Source organism: Panthera uncia, unplaced genomic scaffold (assembly GCF_023721935.1).
Source record: "Panthera uncia isolate 11264 unplaced genomic scaffold, Puncia_PCG_1.0 HiC_scaffold_1277, whole genome shotgun sequence".
Classification (NCBI taxonomy): Eukaryota; Metazoa; Chordata; class Mammalia; order Carnivora; family Felidae; genus Panthera; species Panthera uncia.
Genome location: NW_026057895.1, coordinates 201,528 through 226,894, shown reverse-complemented (window position 1 = coordinate 226,894; position 25,367 = coordinate 201,528). Strand labels below are relative to the sequence as shown.

General features: G+C 35.4%; 1 protein-coding gene across 4 annotated transcripts in view; it reads left to right on the top strand.

Moving 5' to 3' along the window:
* Nucleotides 1-6: 6 nt before the first annotated feature.
* Nucleotides 7-25,367, top strand: part of LOC125916871 (A disintegrin and metalloproteinase with thrombospondin motifs 6) — a 208,137-nt gene continuing 182,776 nt past the window's right edge. For 2 of the 4 annotated variants that reach the window (XM_049623130.1, XM_049623133.1), the window contains exons 1-3: nt 4,413-6,325; nt 8,525-8,889; nt 18,372-18,540. In XM_049623130.1, coding sequence (XP_049479087.1) covers nt 6,229-6,325; nt 8,525-8,889; nt 18,372-18,540 — 631 coding nt within the window. In that variant the 5' untranslated portion in view covers nt 4,413-6,228. Of the gene's footprint in view, nt 742-3,251; nt 3,579-4,412; nt 6,326-8,524; nt 8,890-18,371; nt 18,541-25,367 lie in introns of those variants that run through there. The other 2 variants (XM_049623132.1, XM_049623131.1) reach the window with 2 other exon arrangements.

The following is a 25,367-nucleotide window of genomic DNA, read 5'->3' as shown; positions in this document are numbered from 1 at the left end:
AGTTGAAGGAAATTGAGAAAATTAATTTTGGAAATAATTGTTTTCCTATGTTTGACCAAAGTGGTAACTACATTTCTGGTTTATATTAATTTCATGCTTAAAAATGATCATTGGTGTTTTGGATTTTTGTAGAATAGCATATAGAGGGAAATAACTTGATTTCAAACAAATCAAATTCATTCATCTGCCACAAATGGCAGCAAATGAAATCTCTCTTTGTGGTATTAATATTTTGGTGATACTCAAGGGGAAAAACCTCTAACCTCAAGACTTGAAATATTTTAATACTCTTCGTGTCTGGGCCACTATGTTTAAGATTAATTTCTACTCTTGTCTACTCTTACCACTTCCTCTTCATTTCCTTAGCAACCACTAGTAGCTACTAGTGGTTTAAGATGGACCTCTATGCCAAATCCTACCCTGTATATGAATTTTATGAGAAAATAAAGACAGCTAACATATTAAGAAAGTTAATAGCACCTTCTTGGGGGAAGAAGAAAAGGTGGAAAAGGTGGATAGCTCTCTTGGCTCTACCAAAAGACACTTGATTATCAACATTTTGAAATAGCCTCAGAAGAAAAAGTGTTTCTATTTTTCAGGAGAAAAGTTATAATACAGATAATATATATTTAACTTTCCATCTGGAAAAAAACAGTTTGGGACTATATGTGATTTAGGGCTTGATTTTTGTAGAATGATGTTTTGTGTTTTTGCTTTTGGCGCATTTGCTTTTCTTGATAGGTAAGTTTTGAGTGTGTTTAATTATACTTTTGGAAACTAATCTCACAAAGTTTATAAATGATCTGGGAACCTTTGTACTTACAGCTTAGCAGTATCCTTGGCATTCAGTAGATGACACTAAATGTTTGTTGAGAGAATAAATGGCAGATGAGAAGTTAATTTTCACATATAAAAGTTAAATATGTGAAGGGAGCATAGTATTGTTGGTTCCTCTGTGAAGACCAAATCAGCCTTAAAATAAACAACCAGAGTTAAAATGGATGAAAGAAGTTGCGTAGGATGTTGTACATGTTCTTTAGCTCCATAATAATAGTTCATGAGAGGAAATTATTACCTTGGCTACTCCCAGATCCCCTGAGTAGGAAGCAAAGATGATAGAGGAAAAAGACAAGTAAGTACCCTTCAACTAGGGAGACTACTAAAGGAGTCACTGTAGAGCAAGTTGTCTGATCTGATTTCTACTTAGCTGGTATAGCTTTGATCTGTGGAAGCAGGTAAGTAATCCCTTAACTTTATTGGCTGGTACATTTGTGTTAGGGAAAAGAACATATGTGAAATCAAAGTAAAACGGAAGTTTTCAAATTTAAAATATTTGTAAGCCCAGTTATCATGACCTAAATTCTTTATTATTTGCTCTAAAAGACAATACAATGGAATTGATTGATTTCTGTCATTATATTTAAGTATTCCACACATTGGTGGGAAAGAGGAACATGAAACTATATTTGAAGGAAGGCCTTTGAAAAGTGATGAGTCAGATAGGGAAGAGAGGGGGCTAATATTTATTTAGCCATTAAAGGGAAGTGTGTGGACAGTTTATATCATGTGTAATCTAATTTAATCTCTTCACAAGTCTTTGTAAAGTAGATACCATTATCATGGCTTTATTGATGAGGAAATAGATCCAGAGAGGTTAAGTAACTTGGAGTCAAGCCAGGACTCAAAGCCTTTGTGCTTTACACAACACAGTAACACTTCTCCTATGTAATGTAAAGAGTTAATACATTATGATTTATGACAATTATGTAATATTTTAATGTTAGTGTGAATTTTGGAAACTATATTTGAAAAAGTCAGTGCTTATCCATATTTGTTTATAATATCCAGATTAACCTCTCCAGCAGGTGTCAGAAAGTAGGTTAACCATTCATTTTTATTGTGTAGGTAACTAAGAGAGGTTGATATGTTAGTTGTTGTTGATTTTAGTTGAGCTTGAGCCAATTCATTTATTTACTATTTAAGTTCCTTCACTGGCACCTGAGGTGGGGAGGGAGGGAGCGTTTAAGAAAGGAGAAAGAAACTCACATTTATTGGGTGCCCATGTGCCAGATACTGTGGCTAGGGGTGGAAACAAGATTGTCGCTTTGGTTTAACTTTGAAACCCCTGCTCTTTCTACTATGCACCAAATGTGCTTTTTACTACAAGTCCTTAAATCAAATGTTAGTCTACTTCTGGCCAAGTAGTTACATATTACTTTTTCTCTCATTGCTACTGGCTTACTTAACTTGGGCGTTTACTGGACAGTGCTAATAATTGTAAGAGTGGAGGTTACAAAACTGAAGAGCAGGAAATTTCTCAAGGGCAAAATAGTTGTTCCCTAAACCCAGACAACTCTGTTTCTGAGCCCAGAAAAATGGGAAAAAAGAATGAAGGGTTCATACAAATATATCACCACTAATAGAAAATGAATTCAAATGTGTTAATTATATATTCCTTAAAGAAAAATTAAGGCATATGAGGTTCTCATTTAATGTCAGACATTATTAGGCAAAACGCTCTGAAAAAAATTAAAGCCCTGAAGGATGAATCTTGTTCAAGAAGTAACAGTTATACTTCAATATCTCATGGGAAGGTTTGGAGTATGGAGACTGTATTTAAGTATATTAGGAATCAAGATAACTAGATTCTTTTCTTTACTGCTATTGACTAATGGTGTGACTTAATCTCTCTATAGATTTTTGCTTGAGTAAGCATATGTCTTGCCTAAATCATTGTAGATATAATTTTGAGATGAAACAATTATTGTGTATAAAGTTGTTTAAAATTATTCACATTAATTAATACCATTTATTATGAATGTGTTATTTAACAGTGGTTTTATGGAACTGCTATTGAATATTTAAGTTAGAGTGCCTTAAATTGTACGTGTGATATGGTAGAAAGAATTTAGACTTTAGAGACAGATTACCTTCTGTATGACTCTTGCCTCTGCTGTTTTTTCGCTATCTGACCACTATGAGCTTCAACTGCTTTATCTGTAAGCTGAGAGCTGCATTAGTTATCAATTCTTGCAAAACAAAGCAAAAAAAGTCACCATAAATTTGGTGGCTTAACACAACACGCATTTATTATCTCACAGTTTCTGTGGTTCAGGAAACTGGGCATGGCTTAGCTTTGTCCTGTGCTTCAGGATCTTTCAATGAAGCTGCAGTCAAGATGTTGGCAAGGACTCAGATCATCAGAGAATGCTTGACTGGGGAGGGATCTGCTTCTAAACTCACATATTAGTGGGTAGGATTCAGTTTCTCACAGGCTATTACATTGAGGGCCTAAGTTCCTTGCTAGTGGTTATGTAAAGGCCACTCTCAGTGGCTTGCCATGTGAACTCCTCCAAAAGGCAGCTTGCTACATCAAAGCCAATAAGGGAGAGAGTCTATTAGAATGATAGAATCTAGTCTACTAGATAGTCAGAATCTTTTGTAATATAATCACTGAAGTGATATTTTCTCAACATTCTATTGGTAGGATCAAGTTACTCAAGGGAAGAGGATTACACAAAAGTGGATATCAGGAGGCAGAATCTTTGGGGCCATCTTGCAGGCTGCCTGACATAGTGGTGATAATACCTACTTTATAAGATTGTTGTGATTATTAAAAGTAACATATATTTAAAGTTCTCTTTGTTTTTGGTCTGACCTTAAACTACCTTTCTAGATGATACCTGTTAGTCTTCTCCATAGGAATCAAGCTTACTATTATTCCTAAAATGATTTTCCATTTTTTTCTTGCCATCTAGACTTTGTGGAATCTATTTCTTTAATTTGCAGTGACTGCCCCTATCAGTTTCACTTGTGAAATTGTGTTCATCTTCCAGGGTCTATCCCAAATACCACTTTTTAAATAAGATTTTCTTGACCCATCCTCCTCTAACTCAGAAGTCATTTTCCTCATTTGATTTCCTCTTAACACTTTTTCATAACTTTATTATGGCATATGTCAGTCTGCCTTGAATTTTTTTCTCTGTTGTTTGGATTATGAATTGCTGAAGGGCAAGGATTGTGTTAATTTATTCTGTGTCCCCATATTGTTATAACATTTTTTAAAAAGTTTATTTATTTTGGGGAAGGGGGAGGACAGAGAAAGAGAAGGAGATAGTGAGAGGGAGAGACAGAATCCCAAGCAGGCTCCACCAGCACAGAGCCCAATGAGGGGCTCAATCTCATTTTGAGATCATGACCTGAGCTGAAATCGAGAGTTGGTGCCTTAAAATGAATGAGCCATCCAGGCACCCCTGTTATAACATCACTTAAAAAAAACAGTAAAGCAATATTTGTTGATTAATGAATAAGTTTTTCCAAGATTCAGCAGTGTAATAACTTGTAGAGACAGAGTTTTCAATGGTTGTGGTTGTTTTATATGTTTTAATAACCAATATTTCAGCACCATAGGGAATGAAGTATTCTACGTAAGTTAATTTTCCAGTTAACTACAAATATCCTTTTATATGCATGAAGTGATTTTCTTTTAATCACTAAATAGTGATTCATTTATTTACTCTTTTTTTAACCAACAAATATGTAAACATTTATTATATAATCCTATACACTAGGAATTTGGGATAAAAATCTTTCTAATACTTTTTGTGTTCTTCTCTGTACTAGTAGTAAGTTACCTTAGTAAAAGTAATTTATTCTTTAAATCCTGACTCAGACAGTATTTTGAATATCAGATATTGAGCTATAATACAGTCATATACATAATAGGAACTGTTGAACTAGTTAAGGACCATTTGCCTCTACCCCAAAGTGTATTACTTTAGTTGGGGTTCTACAACTAATTTTTAGTTTTCCTTTCTTTTTTTCACTTTTGTGCTGTTAGTGAGCTAGTTTCTTAGTCCCTTTGCTATTTTCTTCTTCTAAACTACTATGTTCTAGGATATCAGGTAGTCACATATGCTCATGTTCTGTATAAAATGTAAATTCATGGACTGTGAGTGAGGGTGTGAGTCAAAAGGAAGGTGCATGAGATAGAATAGGACATCTCTTGTGATACCTGAAATGAATTTTTAAAAATTCTTTGCAGAAGATGAATTTCTTCTCTTTTCAGTTACATTCTAGATAGTTGAAGTTGTCTCATATGTGTTTCTTTTTTTTTAAAAAAATTTTTTTTAACATTTATTTATTATTGAGAGACAGAGGGAGACAGAGCATGAGCATGGGAAGGGCAGGGAGAGGAGGAGACACAGAATCTGAAGCAGGGTCTAGGCTTTGAGCTGTTGGTTAGCACAGAACCTGATGCAGGGCTCGAACTCACAAACCATGAGATTATGACCTGAGCTGAAGTCGGACATTTAACTGATTGAGCCACGCAGGCGCCCCTCATATGTGTTTCTTTTTAAGTCATATAAGACTTCTAGATAAAGTCAAGGGTTATAGTAAATATGTTTCAAATTTTTAGAAATTTAGTTTGTGCTAGTGTCTGAGTGTTCACAGATAGCTGCTACATGTCACTATGTATTTGTGGATCTACTCTAAGAAAAAATGATAAGTGCCTCATAAAGCAACAAATCAATCTCTGAATATGAGTGTGCTAAAAAAGCACATTAAGGAATGGGATCATATACTGTTTATCACTTACATAATGAACTTTGATTTTGAAGTCACGGTACCTTTTATTTTATCAAAAGGACGTTTAGTCACTGTACTCACACGTTGTTTTCTTCAAAGTTCAAAAAAAAGAATTTTTATGATTCCACTTCACATTCCTTCTTTGATTATTAAGTAGCTCTGGCATTGTTCTGCTTACGATTTAGGTTTCTAATTGTTTAGTCTTGTGAATGTTTATTTAGACTATAAAGAACAACAATGATCTAATTTAACTATATTAAGTCATTTGGTAGTCTTTGTCCTTTGGCAAGCATTCAGCAATATAGTTCTGTAGATACAAGATATTTTTCATTTAACATAATTTTTTTTTGTTTTTCTAGGTTAAAAAATGGCCATACTATAGTAACTAATCAGCCAAATGCTTTGCTTATGAAAATTTTACCATCATTGTTTTTTTCCTTTTGGATTGAGAAAATGAACCCAGATATAGAAGAAAGTACGAGATGTTGGAAAAAAGTACCTGTTAAGCAGTGGAACATCTAATAATTAATTTGCAAGAAATTTTAAAGAAATAAAATTGTTATGCTTCGATTTTGGTATGATATTGACTCTCTAGCACATAGGTAGCCCTCCAAAAAAAATCATCCAATTTTCTAAATTATGGAAATTTTGTGGAAGACGTTGACCTGGATTTTGAGCCTCATCATGGCTTCATCGGAATGTCATAGTGACCACAGACTTTCATACAGTTCTCAAGGTAGGAGTCCTGCTTTTGAAAGTGACAAAAAATTTTGCTGTTAATTTGACGAGAAAAGATTCTGAATATTTAGTTTGGGTGAACATTTTCTTTGGGATATATAGTGATAGGAATGGAGGCCTACTGCATCAATTCAGTGCTAGTTTCATAAATCTTAAGGGCTCTAAGTGGACTGTTTATAACTTATACTAGCATTTAGCATTCAGTGTATTTTAGAGTTGACTGGTCTTTCTTAGAAGATAATAGACCCAGGCCTTTTCTCCTTTTGAATCCTAAACTTTAATAAGCTCATTTGTTGCTAGGAGTTACAGGCAAGGTCGTGTTCAAAAGAAATCCAAAGGTTTATGCTATTATAAAAGAGCAAGAAACCAGACATATTCTGATACAAGATCCTTCTAAAATGGACCCTTAGTGGAAAAATGCTTTCCAAACTGAAGAATTCTGAAATGAGGACTAGAATCTGAGTAAAAGAGTAAAAGTGGTAGGAAGTTCAACTTTTCAAACTCTAATCCATGGATCTCTGATTTTGAATCCATGAAATTGAACTTTATATCATAGAAAAGATCTTAACAGAGGTCCCAGGAGTGAATAACATTTTGTTTTCCATCATCACGTCTAATCTTTATAGAATTATTGGCAGAATACCTTTTTGATTCCCCTCCCATAAATCTATAGGAACTGATAATTTTTTGGTACAGACGAGCCAGATTTTCAAGGCTATTTTGGATTGATGTCTGTGTCTAGAAGTCCTATATGTATGTAATGTAGCTTCTCAAAGTATATTAATAAATCCATAACATTTAGCATGAATTCTTATTTATAAGAAGTGAACAATATTGTCTTTTAATTTATTTCTATTTGGTCATAGTCTCATGGGAGTTTATATTTGTTGGGAACTCCATGTATAGACAACGAGGCAACGGACAGACATTTGGTTTTCCTTTGTGGTAAACCTCGCTAAAGAAAGATGTGGTTAAAAAGGTAGAATGGAAATATTAAGTACACCTAAATGAGGAAAACATATTTAATATCCTCCAAATTTCTTTTTGTCAATCTGATGAATTTTTAACAGCTTTATTACAGTACAATAAATATATAATTTACTTATTTAAAGGCACAATTCAGTGGTTTATAGTATATTCACAGCCTCATATAACCAATTCTAGAATCAGTCAATTTTACTACAATCAATTTTAGAATATTTTCAACACTCCAAAAGAAACCCTGTGCCCATTAATAGTCATTCCCAAACTCTCTTCAAAGTACTCTCCACCCCAGCCCTAAGCAGCCTACTTAGGCTACTTCTGTTTCTAGAGATATTCCTACTGAATACTTCATACAAAAGGAATCATATAATATGTGGTCTTTTGTGACTGGTCCCTTCTACTTAGTATAATATTTTTAGAATGTTAGATAATTAACTTTGATAATGAAGGCAGTCATTATGAAGGTTCATTCATGTCATACTATGTATCAGTACTATGCAGAATAACATTCCATTGTGTGAATATACCCCATTTTATTTATTCATTCATCAGTTGATGAATATTTAGGTTATTTCTCCCTTTTGGCTATTATGAATAGTGCTGCTATAAACAGTCATGTACAGGTTTTTGTGTGGATATGTTTTCATTTCTCTCGGGTAAATACCTAGGAGTGGAATTGCTGGGTCAGATGGCAGTTCCATGTTCAACCTTCTGAGGAGCTTCCAGACTTGTTTTCCAGAGTCGCTTCCTTATTTTCCAACTGATGATTAAAAAAAAAAAAATTTCTACAAGGCTGTAGAAATTCAATATTAACTTTTTTGGATAACTTTCACAAACATTTTATCCAGGCTAAATTCTATTCTTTTAAATGTGTATATTTTTCACTGTTATTTATTTCAATATAAAATATTCATATTTCCTATAGAATTTAGTTTTTAGAATCCACTAAAAAATAAATAGAAAAAAGAAAAATAGTCCTTCAAACTAATTTTAAAATGATGTTATTTTGAGGAATAAATGGAACTTAATTCATCATTAGATTTTAAACTTCATCTTGTTTAATATAACAGTTTTTGTTCATACCTCTCACATATGATGATGCATAGTTTTGACTGATAGAGTTTTTGTTGTTTATACTGCCACTTCTTTGTTCTGTTAAATTTTCTTTTCTTCCATGTGTTTTTTCTGGATTCTCTGCCTTGTGATTACAAAGAGGAATTCCTGACTTATCTAGAACACTACCAGCTAACTATTCCAATAAGGGTTGATCAAAATGGAGCTTTTCTCAGCTTTACTGTGAAAAATGATAAACACTCCAGGAGAAGACGGAGTATGGACCCTATCGATCCACAGCAGGCAGTATCTAAGTTATTTTTTAAACTTTCAGCCTATGGCAAGCACTTTCACCTAAACTTGACTCTCAACACAGATTTTGTGTCCAAACATTTTACAGTAGAATACTGGGGAAAAGATGGACCCCAGTGGAAACATGATTTTTTAGACAACTGTCATTACACAGGATACTTGCAAGATCAACGTAGTACAACTAAAGTGGCTTTAAGCAACTGTATTGGGTTGGTAAGTAGATGTTATACTTTTTTAGTTTCTGATGGGGAAATAAATTTACAATGTAAATGTCTTTCCTCAGATTAATAATATATAAAGAAATGGTTTAAGTAGGGAAGGTAACAGTCTTATTATTATTATTATTTTTGTTATTTCTGCTGCCTTTGCTTTTTATAGTCCTTTTGGTAATGTTTGCATTGACCTTTCAAAGTAAGGACAATTTCTAAAACCCTATATTATTTGGAAAATGAATTGAGTACATAGTAGTGTTAGGCTTTATATATAAAACAATTTTTTGAATAAGAATAAGGTATCCAAAATAAATCTGTTTTGAAACTTTTCATATATTAAAATGACACTTGCTATTAAATATGATAGAAAAATGCTGTTCCTAGTTATCAACACTGCTCTCTGTGTTTGGCATCAACACTAAGTATGCCACTGATAGTTTTAACAGCATGGTGAAATGAACCAATTTGAGATTTAGGAAAAAAAAATCAATTCCATTGTGAGATGTGCTGGCAGAGAGTGATGGGGATATGAAGGGGAGTTAGGACATAGTGGAGATAATGAAGGTCCATGTAAGGACTGTGCCCCTGGGAATACACAGCAAAGAATGAATTTAAACCACATTTTGGAGAGAAAATGCAGAGGATTTGTGTCTTCCTAATGTTTTCTTCCTATACATTAGTATGATTCCTAATAAGACATATAGTACATAGTAGGTATTTAAAAATATGTTTAAAAATTGAGATAAAATTGAACTGGGTGTGGGATGAAGGAGTGAAAGTAATTGAAGGTGGCGGAGGCTTCTTTTTTGGGTGACACGTATATGAATTATACTAGTTAAGAAAGGGAATGCCACTGGAGCGCTGGATTGGAGAGGAGTGTGATATAGTAAATGTGAGGAATCTGAAGAAATAGGGTTGAAGATGTCTAAATGACATTTGGGACATACAGCTCTGAAATTTAGGAAAGAATTTAATTCTGGAAGCAAGTGATTTGAGAGTCATTAAGTGACTGTGAAATTGTGAAAGATGTTGTTTGAGGAGTCAAAAGGGAGGGTAAAGTTGAAAATGGAAATTCTGCTACACTTAAGGGGATAGCAGAGTGTTGCCCATGTATTCTTCATCCTTTAGTAAGACTTTCTGTTTCTCATTCTTTTCCCCTCTATTTGTTAATACCTTTTTGTTTTACTTTGCTTCCTATTGAAACTGCATGGCCCATGTTGACTAACTTTGATTACTGAAGATGTGATCTGCCAGGTTTGTCCACTGAAGTCACTATTTTCTCCTTGACAACTAATAAGGAATTTCTGAGCAGATACTTTGAGACTATGTAAATATCTTGTTCCTCATCACACTTTTACCCACCAAACTTAGTAACTCACACCTTCATTCTTATTTTACATTATGTTACATTTTAAATCAAATATAATATGTAAACAGGGTTTTATTTTTTTTTAATCCCACTTTTTAAATAAGCTCCACACCCGTGTGGGGCTTGAACTCACATCCCTGAGATCAAGAGTCAGCATGCTGTATTGACTGATCCAGCCAGGGGCCCCCTCAAAAGCCCTTTTAACCAATTCTGTTTTTATTTTTTGATTAAAAATTTTTTTCATGGTTATTAATTTTGAGAGAGAGAGAAAGAGCACACACCTGTGTGTGAGAGGGGAAAGGCAGAGAGAGACCGAGAGAGGAGAGAATCCCAAGCAGACTCTAAGCTGTCAGTGCAGAGCCTGATGCATGGCTCTGTCTCATGACCTGAGCCAAAATCAAGAGCTAGTGCCCCAACTCAGGTGCCCCAACCAATTCTGTTTTTTAATTGTTCTATATAAAATAATATCAATGTAGAGATCATTAGTGTCTTCTAATCATATTTCCTCACCCATTGTTTCATCATTACAATCCTTGCACCATAAAGACAATTCCTAACATTATTGTTTGTCAGTTGTTCAAAATATTGTCACATTTAGTTTTCTTTATATATTTGGGCCATGGCTCTCTTTTCTAGCTTTTATATTTCTAGAGTTTCTAACTACTGTTATTTTGTCTTATTGTAAAAAAAATAATGATTTCTTTACCAAATGATCAATATTATCCATTTTATTACACCTTGTATCTATTGCTTGGAATATATCCCATTCTTCTTTGGAGGCATTTTTCTCTTGGAATCTACTGGTTTAATTAATTTTTTGAACTACTGTACATATCTCATCTTGGGATGCTTCTTTCCTAGTTAGTTCTATGTCTTAACTCTTTTTGAGTTACAACTTTTTGAGTAAACTCAAATTTTATTGGAGAACATCTTCAAGTAATTACCTCAGAAAATGTGTCTGGGAAGTAAAATTTCTGAGTCTATTTGCCTATTTGAAGGTTACTGTTGCTTTTGTGTTTGGTTAATAATTTAGCTGGATGTGGAATTCTAGTTTCAAAAATCATTTTTCTTTGGAACCATGAATGGTGGAATTGGGAAAGGGAAATATGGGGCATCCAATTTATGATATGGCTTTATGTCTTAGGGAAAGATTTAAAGATCTTTAAAAAAATTAGCATTGATTCATTTTGGGTGACAGACATCTGCTTCTTGTTCTTTTCTTTTTTTTTTTCCTAAGAATTTTCCTCAATGAAGGTGATATGTGATATGATCTTCTCTTTATCCTTTCTATTTCAAGAATTCTATTAATTTCAATTAATTCTATTAAGAATTCTATTCAAGAAGCTATGGGTCTTGTTTCCTTATCCTTACTTCATATTTAATGGATGCTTTCAGTGTAAAGACAGACACTCCTTCAGCTTAGAGAAATTGAAAAAAAATTTTCCTTAGTATTTTTCTTTTCTTGTTTCCTACCCCCTGCATTTTTGTAGCTGGTTCTTTACTTCCCTTGTCCTTCTCTTTTTCTATCTTTTTCTTTTTTGTGCTAAGTTCTATGTATGAGATTTATCCAGTTTTGCCTTCTTTTCCTTCAGTTGATTTAAAAATTACAAGCAGTCATGGTTCTAATTTTCAAGAGATTCCCTTTTTGATTGTTCCTTTCTTTACATTTTATTCTTATTTCTTAGCTATGCCCAGAGTTGTTTTTCTGCATTTTCCATTATTCATTCATCCACACACCAAATATTTATAAGTACCTATCATGTATAATAGACACTGTTCTAGGTGCTAGGAGTACGACAGTGAACAAAGGAGAAATCCCTATCATCACAAAACTTGTATTCTCTTGGAGAAGATACACAGTCAGATAAGTAGATAAAAATCACAGTATGTTGGATAATGATAAGTTCTCAGGTAGAAAAAATAGTGAGTAAAGACCTAAGGAAAATGAGGAAGGGAAGCTGACATCCAAAGAATAGGATTTCCAGGTGGAAATCTTCAAGTACAAAGATTTGATCTAAGAGTGTTTGGGGGACAGCAAGATTGCCCAGGCTGGAACTCAGTGGAAGAGAGGGAGTGTAATGTAAGGTGAGGTTAAAAAGAGAACTGGAGGCCAGATGGTAGGTTTTAGAGGACACAGTCAGGATAAAATCCATGACTCCAAGCTTGAGGTCTGAGCAACTAGAAGAATAAAGCAGCCATCAGTTGAGATGAGAAAGACTCAGGCATTTACTGAGATGGAAAAGCTGTAGGAGGACAAGATTGTGGGGTGATATATATCATGAGTTCAGTTGGACATGTTAAACGTGAGGTGTTGTATAAGATGGTGGGTATACAAGCCTGGATTTGGCAGAGAAATGTGAATTATGGAGTTATAAATTTGGGAGTCATCAATATATAGATGACATTTAAAGCCAGGAGGTTATATGAAATTGCTTGGGGTGGGGGAATAATATAGATAGAATAAAGAAGAAGTTAAAAAAAAAGTGGTTTAAGGAAATGAACCTTTGGACACTCCAGGAGGTTAGGGAGCTCAGAAAGATGTGGAGGAGACCAAAAAGCATAGTGGAGTAAGAAAGTTGAAGGAAAGCCAGGCAAAAATCCTAGAAGCTAAGAGAAGGAAGTATTTCAAGAGAAAAATGCTGCCATTGGATTTATCAATGAGGAGGTTGTTGGTGACCTTGACAAAAGCAGTGCTGAAGTCATAGTGGCATTTGGAAAACAGAGAAAAGAGTACATACATAATTATTTTAAAGACTTTAGGAAAAGTAAGAAATGATCAGTGACTACAAGTATGAATGAGTTCAGAGGAGGTTATGTTTTGTTTGATAAAGGTGGGAATGATTATGTGGAGAAAAGGAAAATTTCTCTAGTGATATCCTTGATAGGTGAGAAGGGATGGAATCATAAATAGGATCACTGTCCTTAGTGATTAGGAGAGTAGACAGTTCATCCATAATAAGAGGAAATAAAATAGATTGTATGGGTATGAGATGCAGGCAGGTGGGTATTTGTGTTGTAGGACTTTGCAGGAGGTTGTATGATGTTTAGTGGAATGGAACATGGCAAGATGAGGTATTAGGGGATTAAGAGGTATTAGGGGATTAAGAAAGTATAGAATGTTTATCCAGGTGAGCAGGATACTGAGTGTATTAGAGAAACATAGTATAATTGCCTTGATGCATTAAGAGCACAGTTGAGATTATGGTTATGAATTTAAAGTGAGACTACTCAGCGTCTTGATGTATCTTTCAGTGGGCAAATGAGGCTGCAAGCTTGCAGGCCCAGAGTAACAAAACTGATCTAATCAGAGTTGTGGGGTAGCCAAATAAATTCTGTGAAGGGAGAAAAGGGCAAGGGAATTGAAGGTGGAACTGAAGATGGATTAAGAGGGAAATGAGGACATTTAGTGGATGGAGGATAATGAAAAGGTGGTGGGATCACTGGGTTCTGGTGGGTGTAAAAGGACTAACTCTTGGAAGGGAGGTATTAGAGGGACAGTGCTGGAAAGACAGAAGGATGCGATACTTGAAATTGAGATTTGGGCAGGGTTGCAAATATTGAAAATACTGAATTCTAGGGTTGTACTGTGGGTCCGAATGCCTAAGATAAAGTGAATGACAAGATATTTGTTGAACGGGTTAAGGAATTGAGACAGCAATGGGTGAAGAGACCATCTCTGTCAGTAGCCCTTAACCTGGGGCCCATGAATGGAATTCAAGGGGTTTGTGAACTGGACTGGGGAAAAGTGACATCTTTATCTTTACTAATTCTTCACTGAAGTTTAACATTTCCTTCAATTATGAATATAGGTAACAAACCAATAAAGTAATAGTTCACCTCAATAAAAATTATAGATATTTTCATATCATGTTACAGTTTTTGTAGGTTCTTCAAAGGACTATTTATGTTAATCACTATTACAAAATTATGATAGCCATTAGATCCACTACACATCTTCTTATTTAAAGTCTTACAAAAAGCCATGTGTGTTCCTATAGTACATTTTAAAAATATTTTGATAATGGTATTTTACTACAACTGGTTTTCTTTATAATCCTATATATTTTTTTCGATGCTTACAATTTTATTCTGAGAAGTAACCCCTAGTCTTTACCCCCACTAGACTTCTAAAGTGATCTGGGGCACACACACAGAACTTTTAAGAACTGGTGACTTAAGATACTGAAATCAACGATTATTTCAGGAATGGTATTGCAGAGAGTGATTGATCCAGAAGCTAAAATCTTCAAGAAATGAGGAAAAGTGACTATGGGTCAGTAAGTAGATAACTGCACCTAATGGAGGAAGAAGGTGATGGCATGAGATTGGAAGCTGGTGAGGGGTTTTTTGTTTTGGAGGCGGGAGAGAGCAGGGATTGTTTAGAAATGGCAGTGAATCACAAGGACACTTACCCTAACTCCAAGTCCAATAGGAGGCAGGTAGGAGAGAAAGCGGAGGATCCACCATTCCAGAGGATTACAGGGAAGAAAGAGTGTGTTTAGAGAGATTCAGGTGTTTGAGCAAAAAGAAGTGAATATTCACAAATGCAGCTGAGCATGTTTGAGGAGGCACAGTGGATGTGTTTTAAATGGCGAAAGGGGAGAGTAGGATACGAGATCTGAAAACATGATGCACATAACCATATGGGGACTAGAATCCGGGGGTTGGGTCTTGGGCTTCTTGTAGGGTTTGTGTTGTCAGGGAAAGAGGACATGATGATTTTGATCCTGATGGCCTGAGGCAGACACTGTAGGGATGAGTGGGGATGCTGAGGGAAGTGAGAGCAGGGCTCTTGCTAGGCATGTGCAAATTACTGGGACCCGCACTTAACTCAGGTCCTCCATCTTCTACCCTCAAACACCTTTCTAAGTTCAAAATCATTTTTCCTTTTCTTCCCTCTAGCCCCAGTAGCTCTTTGCTGTATTCTGTATGCATGCTTATATATTGCCTTTGTGTTCGCCATTCCCACTGTCTGATCTGGTCTTTCATAAGATTGCTCCTTTAATTTTGTTCAGTTTCTGTCCAGATATCACCTTATTAGAGAGGATGTCCCTGACCATCTTAAGCAGTATGTATACTTCCTTCACTTCTGATTACTCTCTGTCTTCTTACACTGCTTTATTATTTTTTCTTAACATTTAACACTACCTGATTGGTCATTTATCTGGTGACATGAATTCCTTTTGTCTAGCTCCTTCCACCAAAATGTAAGCTCCATGTAAGTTGAATGTTGCCCCAGTGAGGCAGTAGAGCCCTGTGTTAATGATATCAGGTCTCAAATCACAGTAACCATATCCCAGTCATGGCCAATTATTAACTCAATGATCTTATTCTATATACTTCAATTTCCTTATCCATAAAATGAAGACAATTATTACAAAAGTCTTATAGGGTTGTTTTGAGGTTTAACTGGAACACACACACACATGCACACACACACACGTGTGTGTGTATGTATAAACTGTATATATGTATTTATATAAATGTGTGTGTCCATATATGTGTGTGTGTGTGTGTGTGTGTGTATGAACTGTGTATTTATAGAGAGAGTAAGAGCAGTATCTGATACATGACAGGCACTTTAGAATGGTTAGCCATTATTATAATTTTGATCTCTTATCAGTCACCCTGAAAGGGAAATAAAGATTTGACTGCTTCTGTAGTGGCTACAAAACAAACAAACAAACAAAAAAACTGCATCCCCACCACATAGAATAGTACTTGCCTATGTGATAGGCACTCAGATCATCTTTGGTGAAAGAAAGAAAAAGTTAAGTCAGAAACAACTCTCAGAGGGTAAGGGGATTATACTATAATGGCTAAGAATCCAAGCACCAAAGTCAATTGGATGAGTTGGTTACTTAACTTTGTTCAGTCTCTGTTTCTCATCTGCAAAGTCGAGCTGATAGTAGTACTTACTTCAGAGAACTGTTAAGATTAAATGAGATAATGAGTATAAACATCTCCCAGAGTACGTAACACAAAATCTCTGGATTTTTTTCCAGTCTTTCCATTCTTGAAACTAGAGATTTTGTTTACTTACCAGGCTTCTGACTCTCTTTTTCCCCAGCAACCTGAACTTCTTGTCTGGGACCTTTCAACATCCTTCTGCCCACAGTTTAGCATGATATGATTTTAGTGCTCCACCCTTTCTGGGCAGTACTCTCCAACCCCACTTCGTACACTTCTCTCTTATAAAAACTTCTTAAACATGCCCTCTTTTCTGCAGGAACCATGCTTGCTCAGTTTGCTACCACGCTGTTAATCTTCCTAGTAATGTAATTCATGCTCAGGTATTAGAGTTTGTTAATGGCATATTATGTTAGGCCTGTCAGTATTTGCACTTAATTTAGGGACTAATACACTTAAAGTAAAGCAAACAATGGTGAAAATAACATGAAGTACCTAATCCCTGTTTTTTTGTTTTTTGCATTCCTTAGCTCATTTCGCGTGGGTGCCTGCCAACTTCATCTATAAATTAGAGCAGCTCTGATTATGTCTTATCTTTCTTTCCAAGTATGTGGTACTTAACATGAATTTCCCTAAACACAATCATAGAGGTTTAGATTCAAAGGGACCTTAGAGATTATCTGGACCAGAGATTTCCAGCTTTTTTTTTTTTTTAAAACAGCAAAACCCTCTCCTCAAATGAAATGTTATGTGGAAACATACTATATAGATTAATAAAAGCACAGCCAATTGCTGAGCCCAGGAATCCAAGCCCTATAGGTCTCCCTTTGTTGTCTGGGGCAATCCCCTGAGGGCACTTTCCTGAAACCCTTAGGGCTCCCCAGAGTGCTGTTTTAAAACCACTAATTTACACCAACCCTTTCATTTTTCCAGCCGAGGAAATACACCCAGAGAGTTTGTGTTTTATCCAGTGTTACAGGATAAATTAGTTGGATTAAGAGCAGTCTGCACATGTGCCATGTTTAAGAAAACACTATTGGACCTTTATGGAAGGTCTTATTTCTAATGCAGATAACTTTTTCTATCTCATTTCTTTTAATCAGCCAACTTTTATTTGGTGTTCATACTACATAGGGGATACTTTCTATGACTGTAACTGATATAAAGAATTATATCAGTGAGACACAACCCCTGCCTTCAAAAAGCAAGTAGTACATTTGGGAAGATAAAATATGCAGTAGAAATGTTATACCAAATTTAAATATAGCTTCAATACTTGAGATGTAGCAAGGAAGTGTGGAATTAATTATAAAGAATGATACCAATAATAAGCTTTTTTGGAGCTCAGAAGTGGGTGCTGATACTTCATTTGGACTAGAGAAAGTTTTAAAAAGGAGCTGTGGTTGAGCTCTGTACTTGGCTACATAAATAGGTGTAAGGAGTATGTCATATGAACAAGAGCAAAGCTTCTGTGAATTGCAGCTCCTACATTTATCTCTATATAATGCTGGGGAGGTTCTTAACCTCTGAGCCTGTTACTTGGTCTGCAAAATGGGGATATATCGGATGTGTATCAGTTAAGTACATATTAAGTGGTGTAACATAAACCTTAAAATGTCAGTAGTTTATCACAATAGAGATTAATTTTTCCCTTATATTGGTGTTTATGTTGGACAGCTTTCCATGAAGTCACTCAGTGACCCAGATTGCTTCTCTTTCAGTGTCTGCCTTCTGTGGGTAGTTTTTCAGAAAGAGTAGAGAATTCTCCTGGGGAAGGTTTTCACGGGCTGGGCTTAAAAGTGGTGTATAGTATCTGCCTGTTTTCCATTGGCCAAAACTTGAACGGAGCTATACCTGAACACAGAAGATGTGGTGCACAATTTGGAAAGGAAACAAGTTTTAGTGAACACAAAGAGGTCTCTGCTTCGTCAAAGAGTTTTGGGGAAGATTGGAGGAAATATATGTGTCATGTTTAGTACAAGGCATGGGGGCATGTAGAAGAATTTAAATGTCCTTTTCAAAGTATAGGTAAATTTATAGAAGGTACATATTGCTAGGTACAGATAATCCACTAAATTTCTATTAACATGCATTGTAACTTCTTTTTGGAGAGATATCAACTTATTTTTGACTCTTGTTAATAAATGATAATTAATATTTAAAATGATCCTTCCTGGTAAATTCTTTGTTTCTTTTTCTTTTAGCATGGTGTAATTGCCACAGAAGATGAAGAATATTTTATTGAACCATTAAAGAATACCACAGAGGATTCCAAACATTTTAGTTATGAAAATGGCCATCCTCATGTTATTTACAAAAAGTCTACCCTCCAGCAACGACATCTGTATGATCACTCTCATTGTGGGGTTTCAGGTGAGTGCGTGTGTGGTTTTTACAAAGTCTATTGTATTGTATTGCCACTCTCTTTCTTCTGACACTATGGTAAGTGAGGTTAATAATAAGTGTAAATAGGAATTTGGGCAATTGGAATGATAATGCCCAGAGTTCTTTTAAAAGATGTCACCTATCCAAATGCCATAGGATTTCACTCATATTTGGAATTCTCTCTTTCCATCTCTCTCTGCCCCTACCCCACTTGCACTCACACGCACTCTCTCTTGCTCTCTCTCTCTCTCTCTCAAATTAAATAAATAAACATTAAAAAAATAAATAAGTAAAATAGAAGAAATGTCTTAAAAGAAAAAAAAGAAACATACAGCAGGGACATTAGTGGTCAAAAAAGGCTTCATGGAGGAAGTGACTTCTTTTTTTTTAATTTTTTAAATTTACACCCAAATTAGTTAGCATAGGGTGCAACAATGATTTCAGGAATAGATTCCTTAATGCTCCTTACCCATTTAGCCCATCCCCCCTCCCATAACCCCTCCAGTAACCCTCTGTTCTCCATATTTAAGAGTTTCTTATGTTTTGTCCCCCTCCCTATTTTTATATTATTTTTGCTTCCCTTCCCTTGTGTTCATCTGTTCTGTGTTTTAAAGTCCTCATATGAGTGAAGTCATATGATATTTGTCTTGGACTAATTTCACTTAGCATAAGGGAAATTGCATCCATGTAGTTGCAAATGGCAAGATTTCATTCGTTTTGATTGCTGAGCAATACTCCATTGTATATATATACCACATCTTCTTTATCCATTCATCCATCAATGGACATTTGGGCTCTTTCCATATTTTGGCTATTGTTGATAGTGCTGCTATAAACATTGGGGTGCATGTGTCCCTTCCAAACAGCATACCTGTATCCCTTGGGTAAATAACTAGTAGTGCAATTGCTGGGTTGTAGGGCAGTTCTATTTTTAATTTTGGGGGGAACCTCCATACTATTTTCCAGAGTGGCTGCACCAGTTTGCATTCCCACCAGCAGTGCAAAAGAGATCCTCTTTCTCCGCATTCTCGCCAACATCTGTTGTTGCCTGAGTGGTTAATGTTAGCCATTCTGACAGGTGTGAGGTGGTATCTCATTGTGTTTTTGATTTGTATTTCCCTGATGATGAGTGATGTTGAGCATTTTTTCATGTGTCAGTTGGCCATCTAGATGTCTCCTTTGGAGAAGTGTCTATTCATGTCTTTTGCCCATTTCTTCCCTGGATTATTTGTTTTTAGGGTGTTGAGTTTGATAAGTTCTTTACAGATTTTGGATACTAACACTTTATCTGCTGTGTCATTTGCAAATATCTTCCCCCATTCCATCAGTTGCCTTTTATTTTTGCTGATTGTTTCCTTCGCTGTGCAGAAGCTTTTTATGTTGATGAGGTCCAAGTAGTTCATTTTTGCTTTTGTTTCCCTTGCCTCTGGAGACTTGTTGAGTAAAAAGTTGCTGTGGCTGAGGTCAAAGAGGTTTTTGCCTGCTTTCTCCTTGAGGATTCTGATGGCTTCCTGTCTTACATTTCATCTATTTTGAGTTTATTTTTGTGTGTGGTATAAGAAAGTGGTCCAGGTTCATTCTTCTGCATGTCGCTGTCCAGTTTTCCCAGCACCACTTGCTGAATAGACTGTCTTTATTCCATTGGATATTCTTTCCTGCTTTGTCAAAGATTAGTTGGCCATACGTTTGTGGGTCCACTTCTGGGTTCTCTATTCTTTTCCATTGATATGAGTGCCTGTTTTTGTGCCAGGAAGTTAATTCTAAGCTGGGGCCTGAGGGATAAAGAAGGTAGCTGTGCACAAGTGGAAGAAATGTGGGTAAAGTGTTCCACATAGAGGAAATAGCATTTACAAAGTTTCTGAACCAAAAGAGAGAATGTCACATTGCAGTCATTACCAGTTCCTATAACAGGATACATATTAGAATGTGGGCTGCAGGGATAGGAGTGAATTTCACACTGGGTGAGAAGTGGCAGTGAGAGATGAAACTGAAGTGACAAGGAGGACCCAGACACAAAGGGCTTGTAAACCATGTTAAGGAGTTTGTTTATCTTAAGTGTGCTGGAAACCCATTGAAAGGTGTTAAGCAATAGGAATCACATGATCAGATTTGGGTGTTAGAAATATTCTCCTGGCAGTCCTATAGAGACTGAATAAGAGAAGAGCAAGACTAGAGGTAAGGAGTTAGGAGGCTCTTTAGTCTAAAGATTAGAAAACTTACAAAATAGAGGATATTTGGGCTTGGCATGATAGAAAGAATATGGTTTACTCTAGCTTTGGACAAACTACCCAGCCTGTCTGAGTACTTCTTTCAGCACACATTAATCACTCACATGTAATTTTGCTATCATTGTGATTGAGATGACTGTTTCTAGCATTTAAAGAACTTTTGTATTAAAAAAAAAGATTAGGAGTGCCTGGCTGGCTCAGTCAGTGGAGCGTGCAACTCTTGATTTCAGGGTTGTGAGTTCAAGCCCCATGCTGGGTGTAGAGATTACTTAAAATCTTAAAAAAAAAAAAAAAAAAAAGAAGATTAGATTTGTTCTGTGTAGTTCTAGTAGCTGAAACCAGAGGCAGAGTATTGCAGAAGCAGGTTTTAGCTTAATACAAAGAAAAGTTCACCAACAAATGATTTTAGGAAAAAATGGTATAGGTTCAACAAGTAGATTTATAGAAAATAGAATGGGTTATCTTATGAATTAGTGGATGCATCACTCTTTAGTTTATATCCATATGCTTCTTGGGCTCCTTCTGCTTCAAATATAAGTGCTCTTTGGAGTTCTTTCTTCAGCTGACTGTTCTCTTTTTGCATATTCTTTTCATGAGTAATCTCTGGAAGGTCCTTCTTGATGAAGAATAATTGGTACTAGAAAAAGGTGACTTAAAGTGAATCCACTTAAGACATGAAATAAAATTTCATAGGAAACAGTGAAAGAAAATTCATTGAGTAATGAAACTAAATATTATGGAAATAGTTTAGTTTTTCTTAAATTTAGCAAAATTTAGGCTATAATTACAACTATATGTAAATTCTTGAAAAACTAGGATTAAAATATTTAGTTGTTTATTGTGAAACAATTTTCTCATCACTTTTGCTGTAACATGACATCCTTCATGATCTTAAAGATCACTTTTTGCAAAAATACTTAATGATTTCATAATATTCTGAAAAATATCTCTTGGCCCTTAGATATTCAAGTTATCCTCTTTTGAAGTGCCTGTCTTATTATTCACTGGCCTTACTGGGGCAGATCCTTCTTTTTCTAAGGTTTAAGCACGAGTCAAATAGTGCAGCAAATCCACTCTTAGTGCCATCATAAAATTCTGCCCTTTTTGGGGAAGATTTTCTTTTTCCACAGTCTCTCCCCCTAGATTACTGTGCTATTAGTGGAAAATAAAGCAGGTCAATGATATATTCTTGAGTAACTAAAAAATCTTGAGTGGATTACTGTGACTATTTCCTAACTTTTAATCTATTCACCAGTCATTTCTGTTACCTTTAACACCAGTCCATTTAGTTCAGACCCCTGTTATCTCTTGCCTATACCACTATAATGACTTTCTAACTGGTCTTCCTGTCTTCAGGTTTGTTGTTCTGTCTTTAGTGTGTTTTCTCTTTAAATCTAGTTTAATTACACACCTTCAAACACTTCACTGGCTTCCCATGAGTGGAAAACATTATAGTAGTTCCATAGGAATATCACTAGAAAAGGTATTTTGTGTTTAATGAGTTTGAGATAGGTCTGGTTAAGAACTACTGATCTTGGGGTGCCTGGGTGGCTCAGTCAGTTAAGTGGCCAACTTTGGCTCAGGTCATGATCTCACAGCTCATGAGTTCGAGTCCCGCATCGGGCTCTGTGCTGACAGCTTGGAGCCTGGAGCTTTCTTTGGATTCTTTGATTTTGTCTCTTCCCCTACCCTACTTGTGCTGTCTCTCTCTCTCTCTCTCTTTCAAAAATAAATAAACATTAAAAAAAATATTTTAAAAAGAAAAAAAAGAACTACTGATATTAATTCTGATACTATTATGAATTCTGAATTATGACAGCATAATTCAAATGACATGTGCATTTATGGGGGTTAATTGCCAATTAACTGGTTATTGGGAACTCAATTTTATATCAAAATATAAGTTGGAAAAACCATTTTGAAAGTGGGTATATTTATCTCCTATTCAGATATAAACTTTCCCATTCTAATTAGATTATGCTATTAATTTTTAAAAAATTATGAAAAATGCCTGTTTTTTGTAGAAAATTTAGTAAGTATGTGATAAAAAGAAAAACAAGGAAGTGAAAGTTGCTCCTTTACCATTACCCAGGTATAACTGAATGCTCCTATTATCCATTGTTACAGATATTATTGTGTCTCTGTACCTGCATGATTTACTTATGTATTTATTAGATAAATATTCATTTAGCATGTATGTGTCAGGCTAGATATTGGATATGCAGCAATAAATAAAACAGGAAAAGTTTCTGCTCCCATGAAGCTTGTATTCTAGTAAAGAGAGACAGTTAACTAAAAAATCAACCAAGGAAACAAATACATAGCCAAGTACCAAGAAGTAATAGTGCTTTTAGTGAAAAATAAAGCAGGTCATTGCATTAATTGTGAATGACTGTATGCATTTAAACATATTTTGAGATTGATGAAAAATATAAGATCTTATATCAGGTGGCAAAGAGATCCATGTGTTTGGTTTTGGGGAAAAGTTATTTATTGTATATGTTTATGGAGGAATATTTTCTTTAACATTCTATATTCTATGCAAAATTAAATTGAGCAAAGCATATGTAATGAGTGTCATTTGAATATCTACAAATCTTTGTTATGAAATAAAATTAAGTCAATTGCATATCCTATATTAGACTAAAAAAGATATTAGTACAGATGATTAAACTTAACATTAAACAATTGACAATTACAGAATGTAGATACTGGTTTGTAATGATCTAATCATGCTGGATTGATTTAATTTTTAAAATGAAACCAGAGGAGTGCTGAGGCCTAGGGGCACTTGTACACCAATGTTTACAGCAGCACTTTCAATAATAGCCAAATTATGGAAACAGCCTAAATGTCCATCAACTGACAAATGGATAAAGAAGATGTGCTGGCCTTGTAGAATCGGCTTGGGATTCTCTCTCTCTCCCTCTCTCTCTGTGGCCCTGTCCCATTTGCACATGCTCTCTATCAAAATAAATAAATAAACTTTAAAAAAAAAAGAATGTCCATTAAAGACATTATATATACATTTATCTGATGGAGTGATAAGCAAACAATGTAAGTCTGAAATTTATGAAAATGATGATAACAGTAGCTACCTTATACTGAATGCTATTTAATGAGAAACACCGTTGCTGTGTTTATTTTGCCCAATAATGTCTAATTCTTTTCATAGTACTTGAAATAAATATAAGGTGAAATTGGATGGATCAGAGAAGTGAAAATGACAAAATAATGGAAATTAAATCCTATATTTAGACATTTAGGCTGTCCATCCAGAGAAAGGGAAAACAAGGCATGATTTGAATACATGAGTGGTTTTAGGATCATGGAAGACTGAGCAAAAGAAATTGGAATTATGTTAATGCAGAAAGGATTTTGACCATTTCAGCACAATATTACTATAAACTCAGTGGCTTAAGCAATATGTTTTTATTATCTCACAGTTTCTGTGGACCAGAAGTTGTACATGAATGAATTATCAACTTAGCCTTAGCCAGGACCGGGTTCTCATCTGGTCTTGACTGGGGAGGAATTACCACGTTTATTGGCAGCATTCAGTTCCTTGCTACTATAAGACTGAAAACTTTAGTTTGGGGCTGGTTGTCTGCTAGAGGCTGTCTGTAGTTCCTCGCCATGTATAGTTCTCTAACTTGATTGCTTGCTTCCTCTAAGCCAGCAAGGGAAGGACTCTAGGAAGAAAAATGCTACAGTATTATGTAACATAATTATGTACTCGTTGATATATAATCATATACATCGCATTATCTTTGCTGTATTATACTGTTTAGAAGCAAGTCACAGGTCCCATCCACACTAAAGGGGAAGAGATCACACAAAGTGTAAACAATAAGAAGTCTTGGTGACCACCTTAAGAGTCTTTCTAGAATAGGGGAATACTTATTGGTTATCTGGAAGTTATACTTTTTTTTCATGTTTGTTTATTAATTTGGGGGGAGAGAGAGAAAGCGAGCATGTGTGTGATTGGGGGAAGGGCAGAGAGAGAGGAGAGAGAGAGAGAATTCTAAGAGGCTCTGTGCCATCAGCATGGAGCCCAATGCAGGGCTCGAACTCACTGTGAGTAAGATCATGACCTGAGCCAAAATCAGGAGTCAGAAACTTAACTGACTGAGCCACCCAGGTACCCCTGGAAGTTATACTTTTAATGTTTATTTCTTTTGGAGAGAGAGAGATACAGAATGTAAGCTGGGGAAGGTCAGAGAGAGAGGGAGACACAAAATCTGAAGCGGGCTCCAGGCTCTGAGCTGTTAGCACAGAGCCCAATGCAGGGCTCGAACTCATGAACGTTGAGATCACGACCTGAGCCAAAGTCAGACGCTTAACCAACTGAGCCACCCAGGTGCCCCCTGGAAGTTATACTTTTGAAATAAGAAATACCATGTCTCTGCCTCTCTGGACCTTTAGGAATAAAAATACTTAATTTATATGAGTTTCAAAAATATTTTACTGATACTTTTCATAGTCATTTCCATCTCTTACTGCTTAAAACTTATATCAAAGTAATTTCTAAAAGGCAAAGGGTAAAGAAATTAGAAAAATAATAGAGAATACTGCCAATTTCTGTCA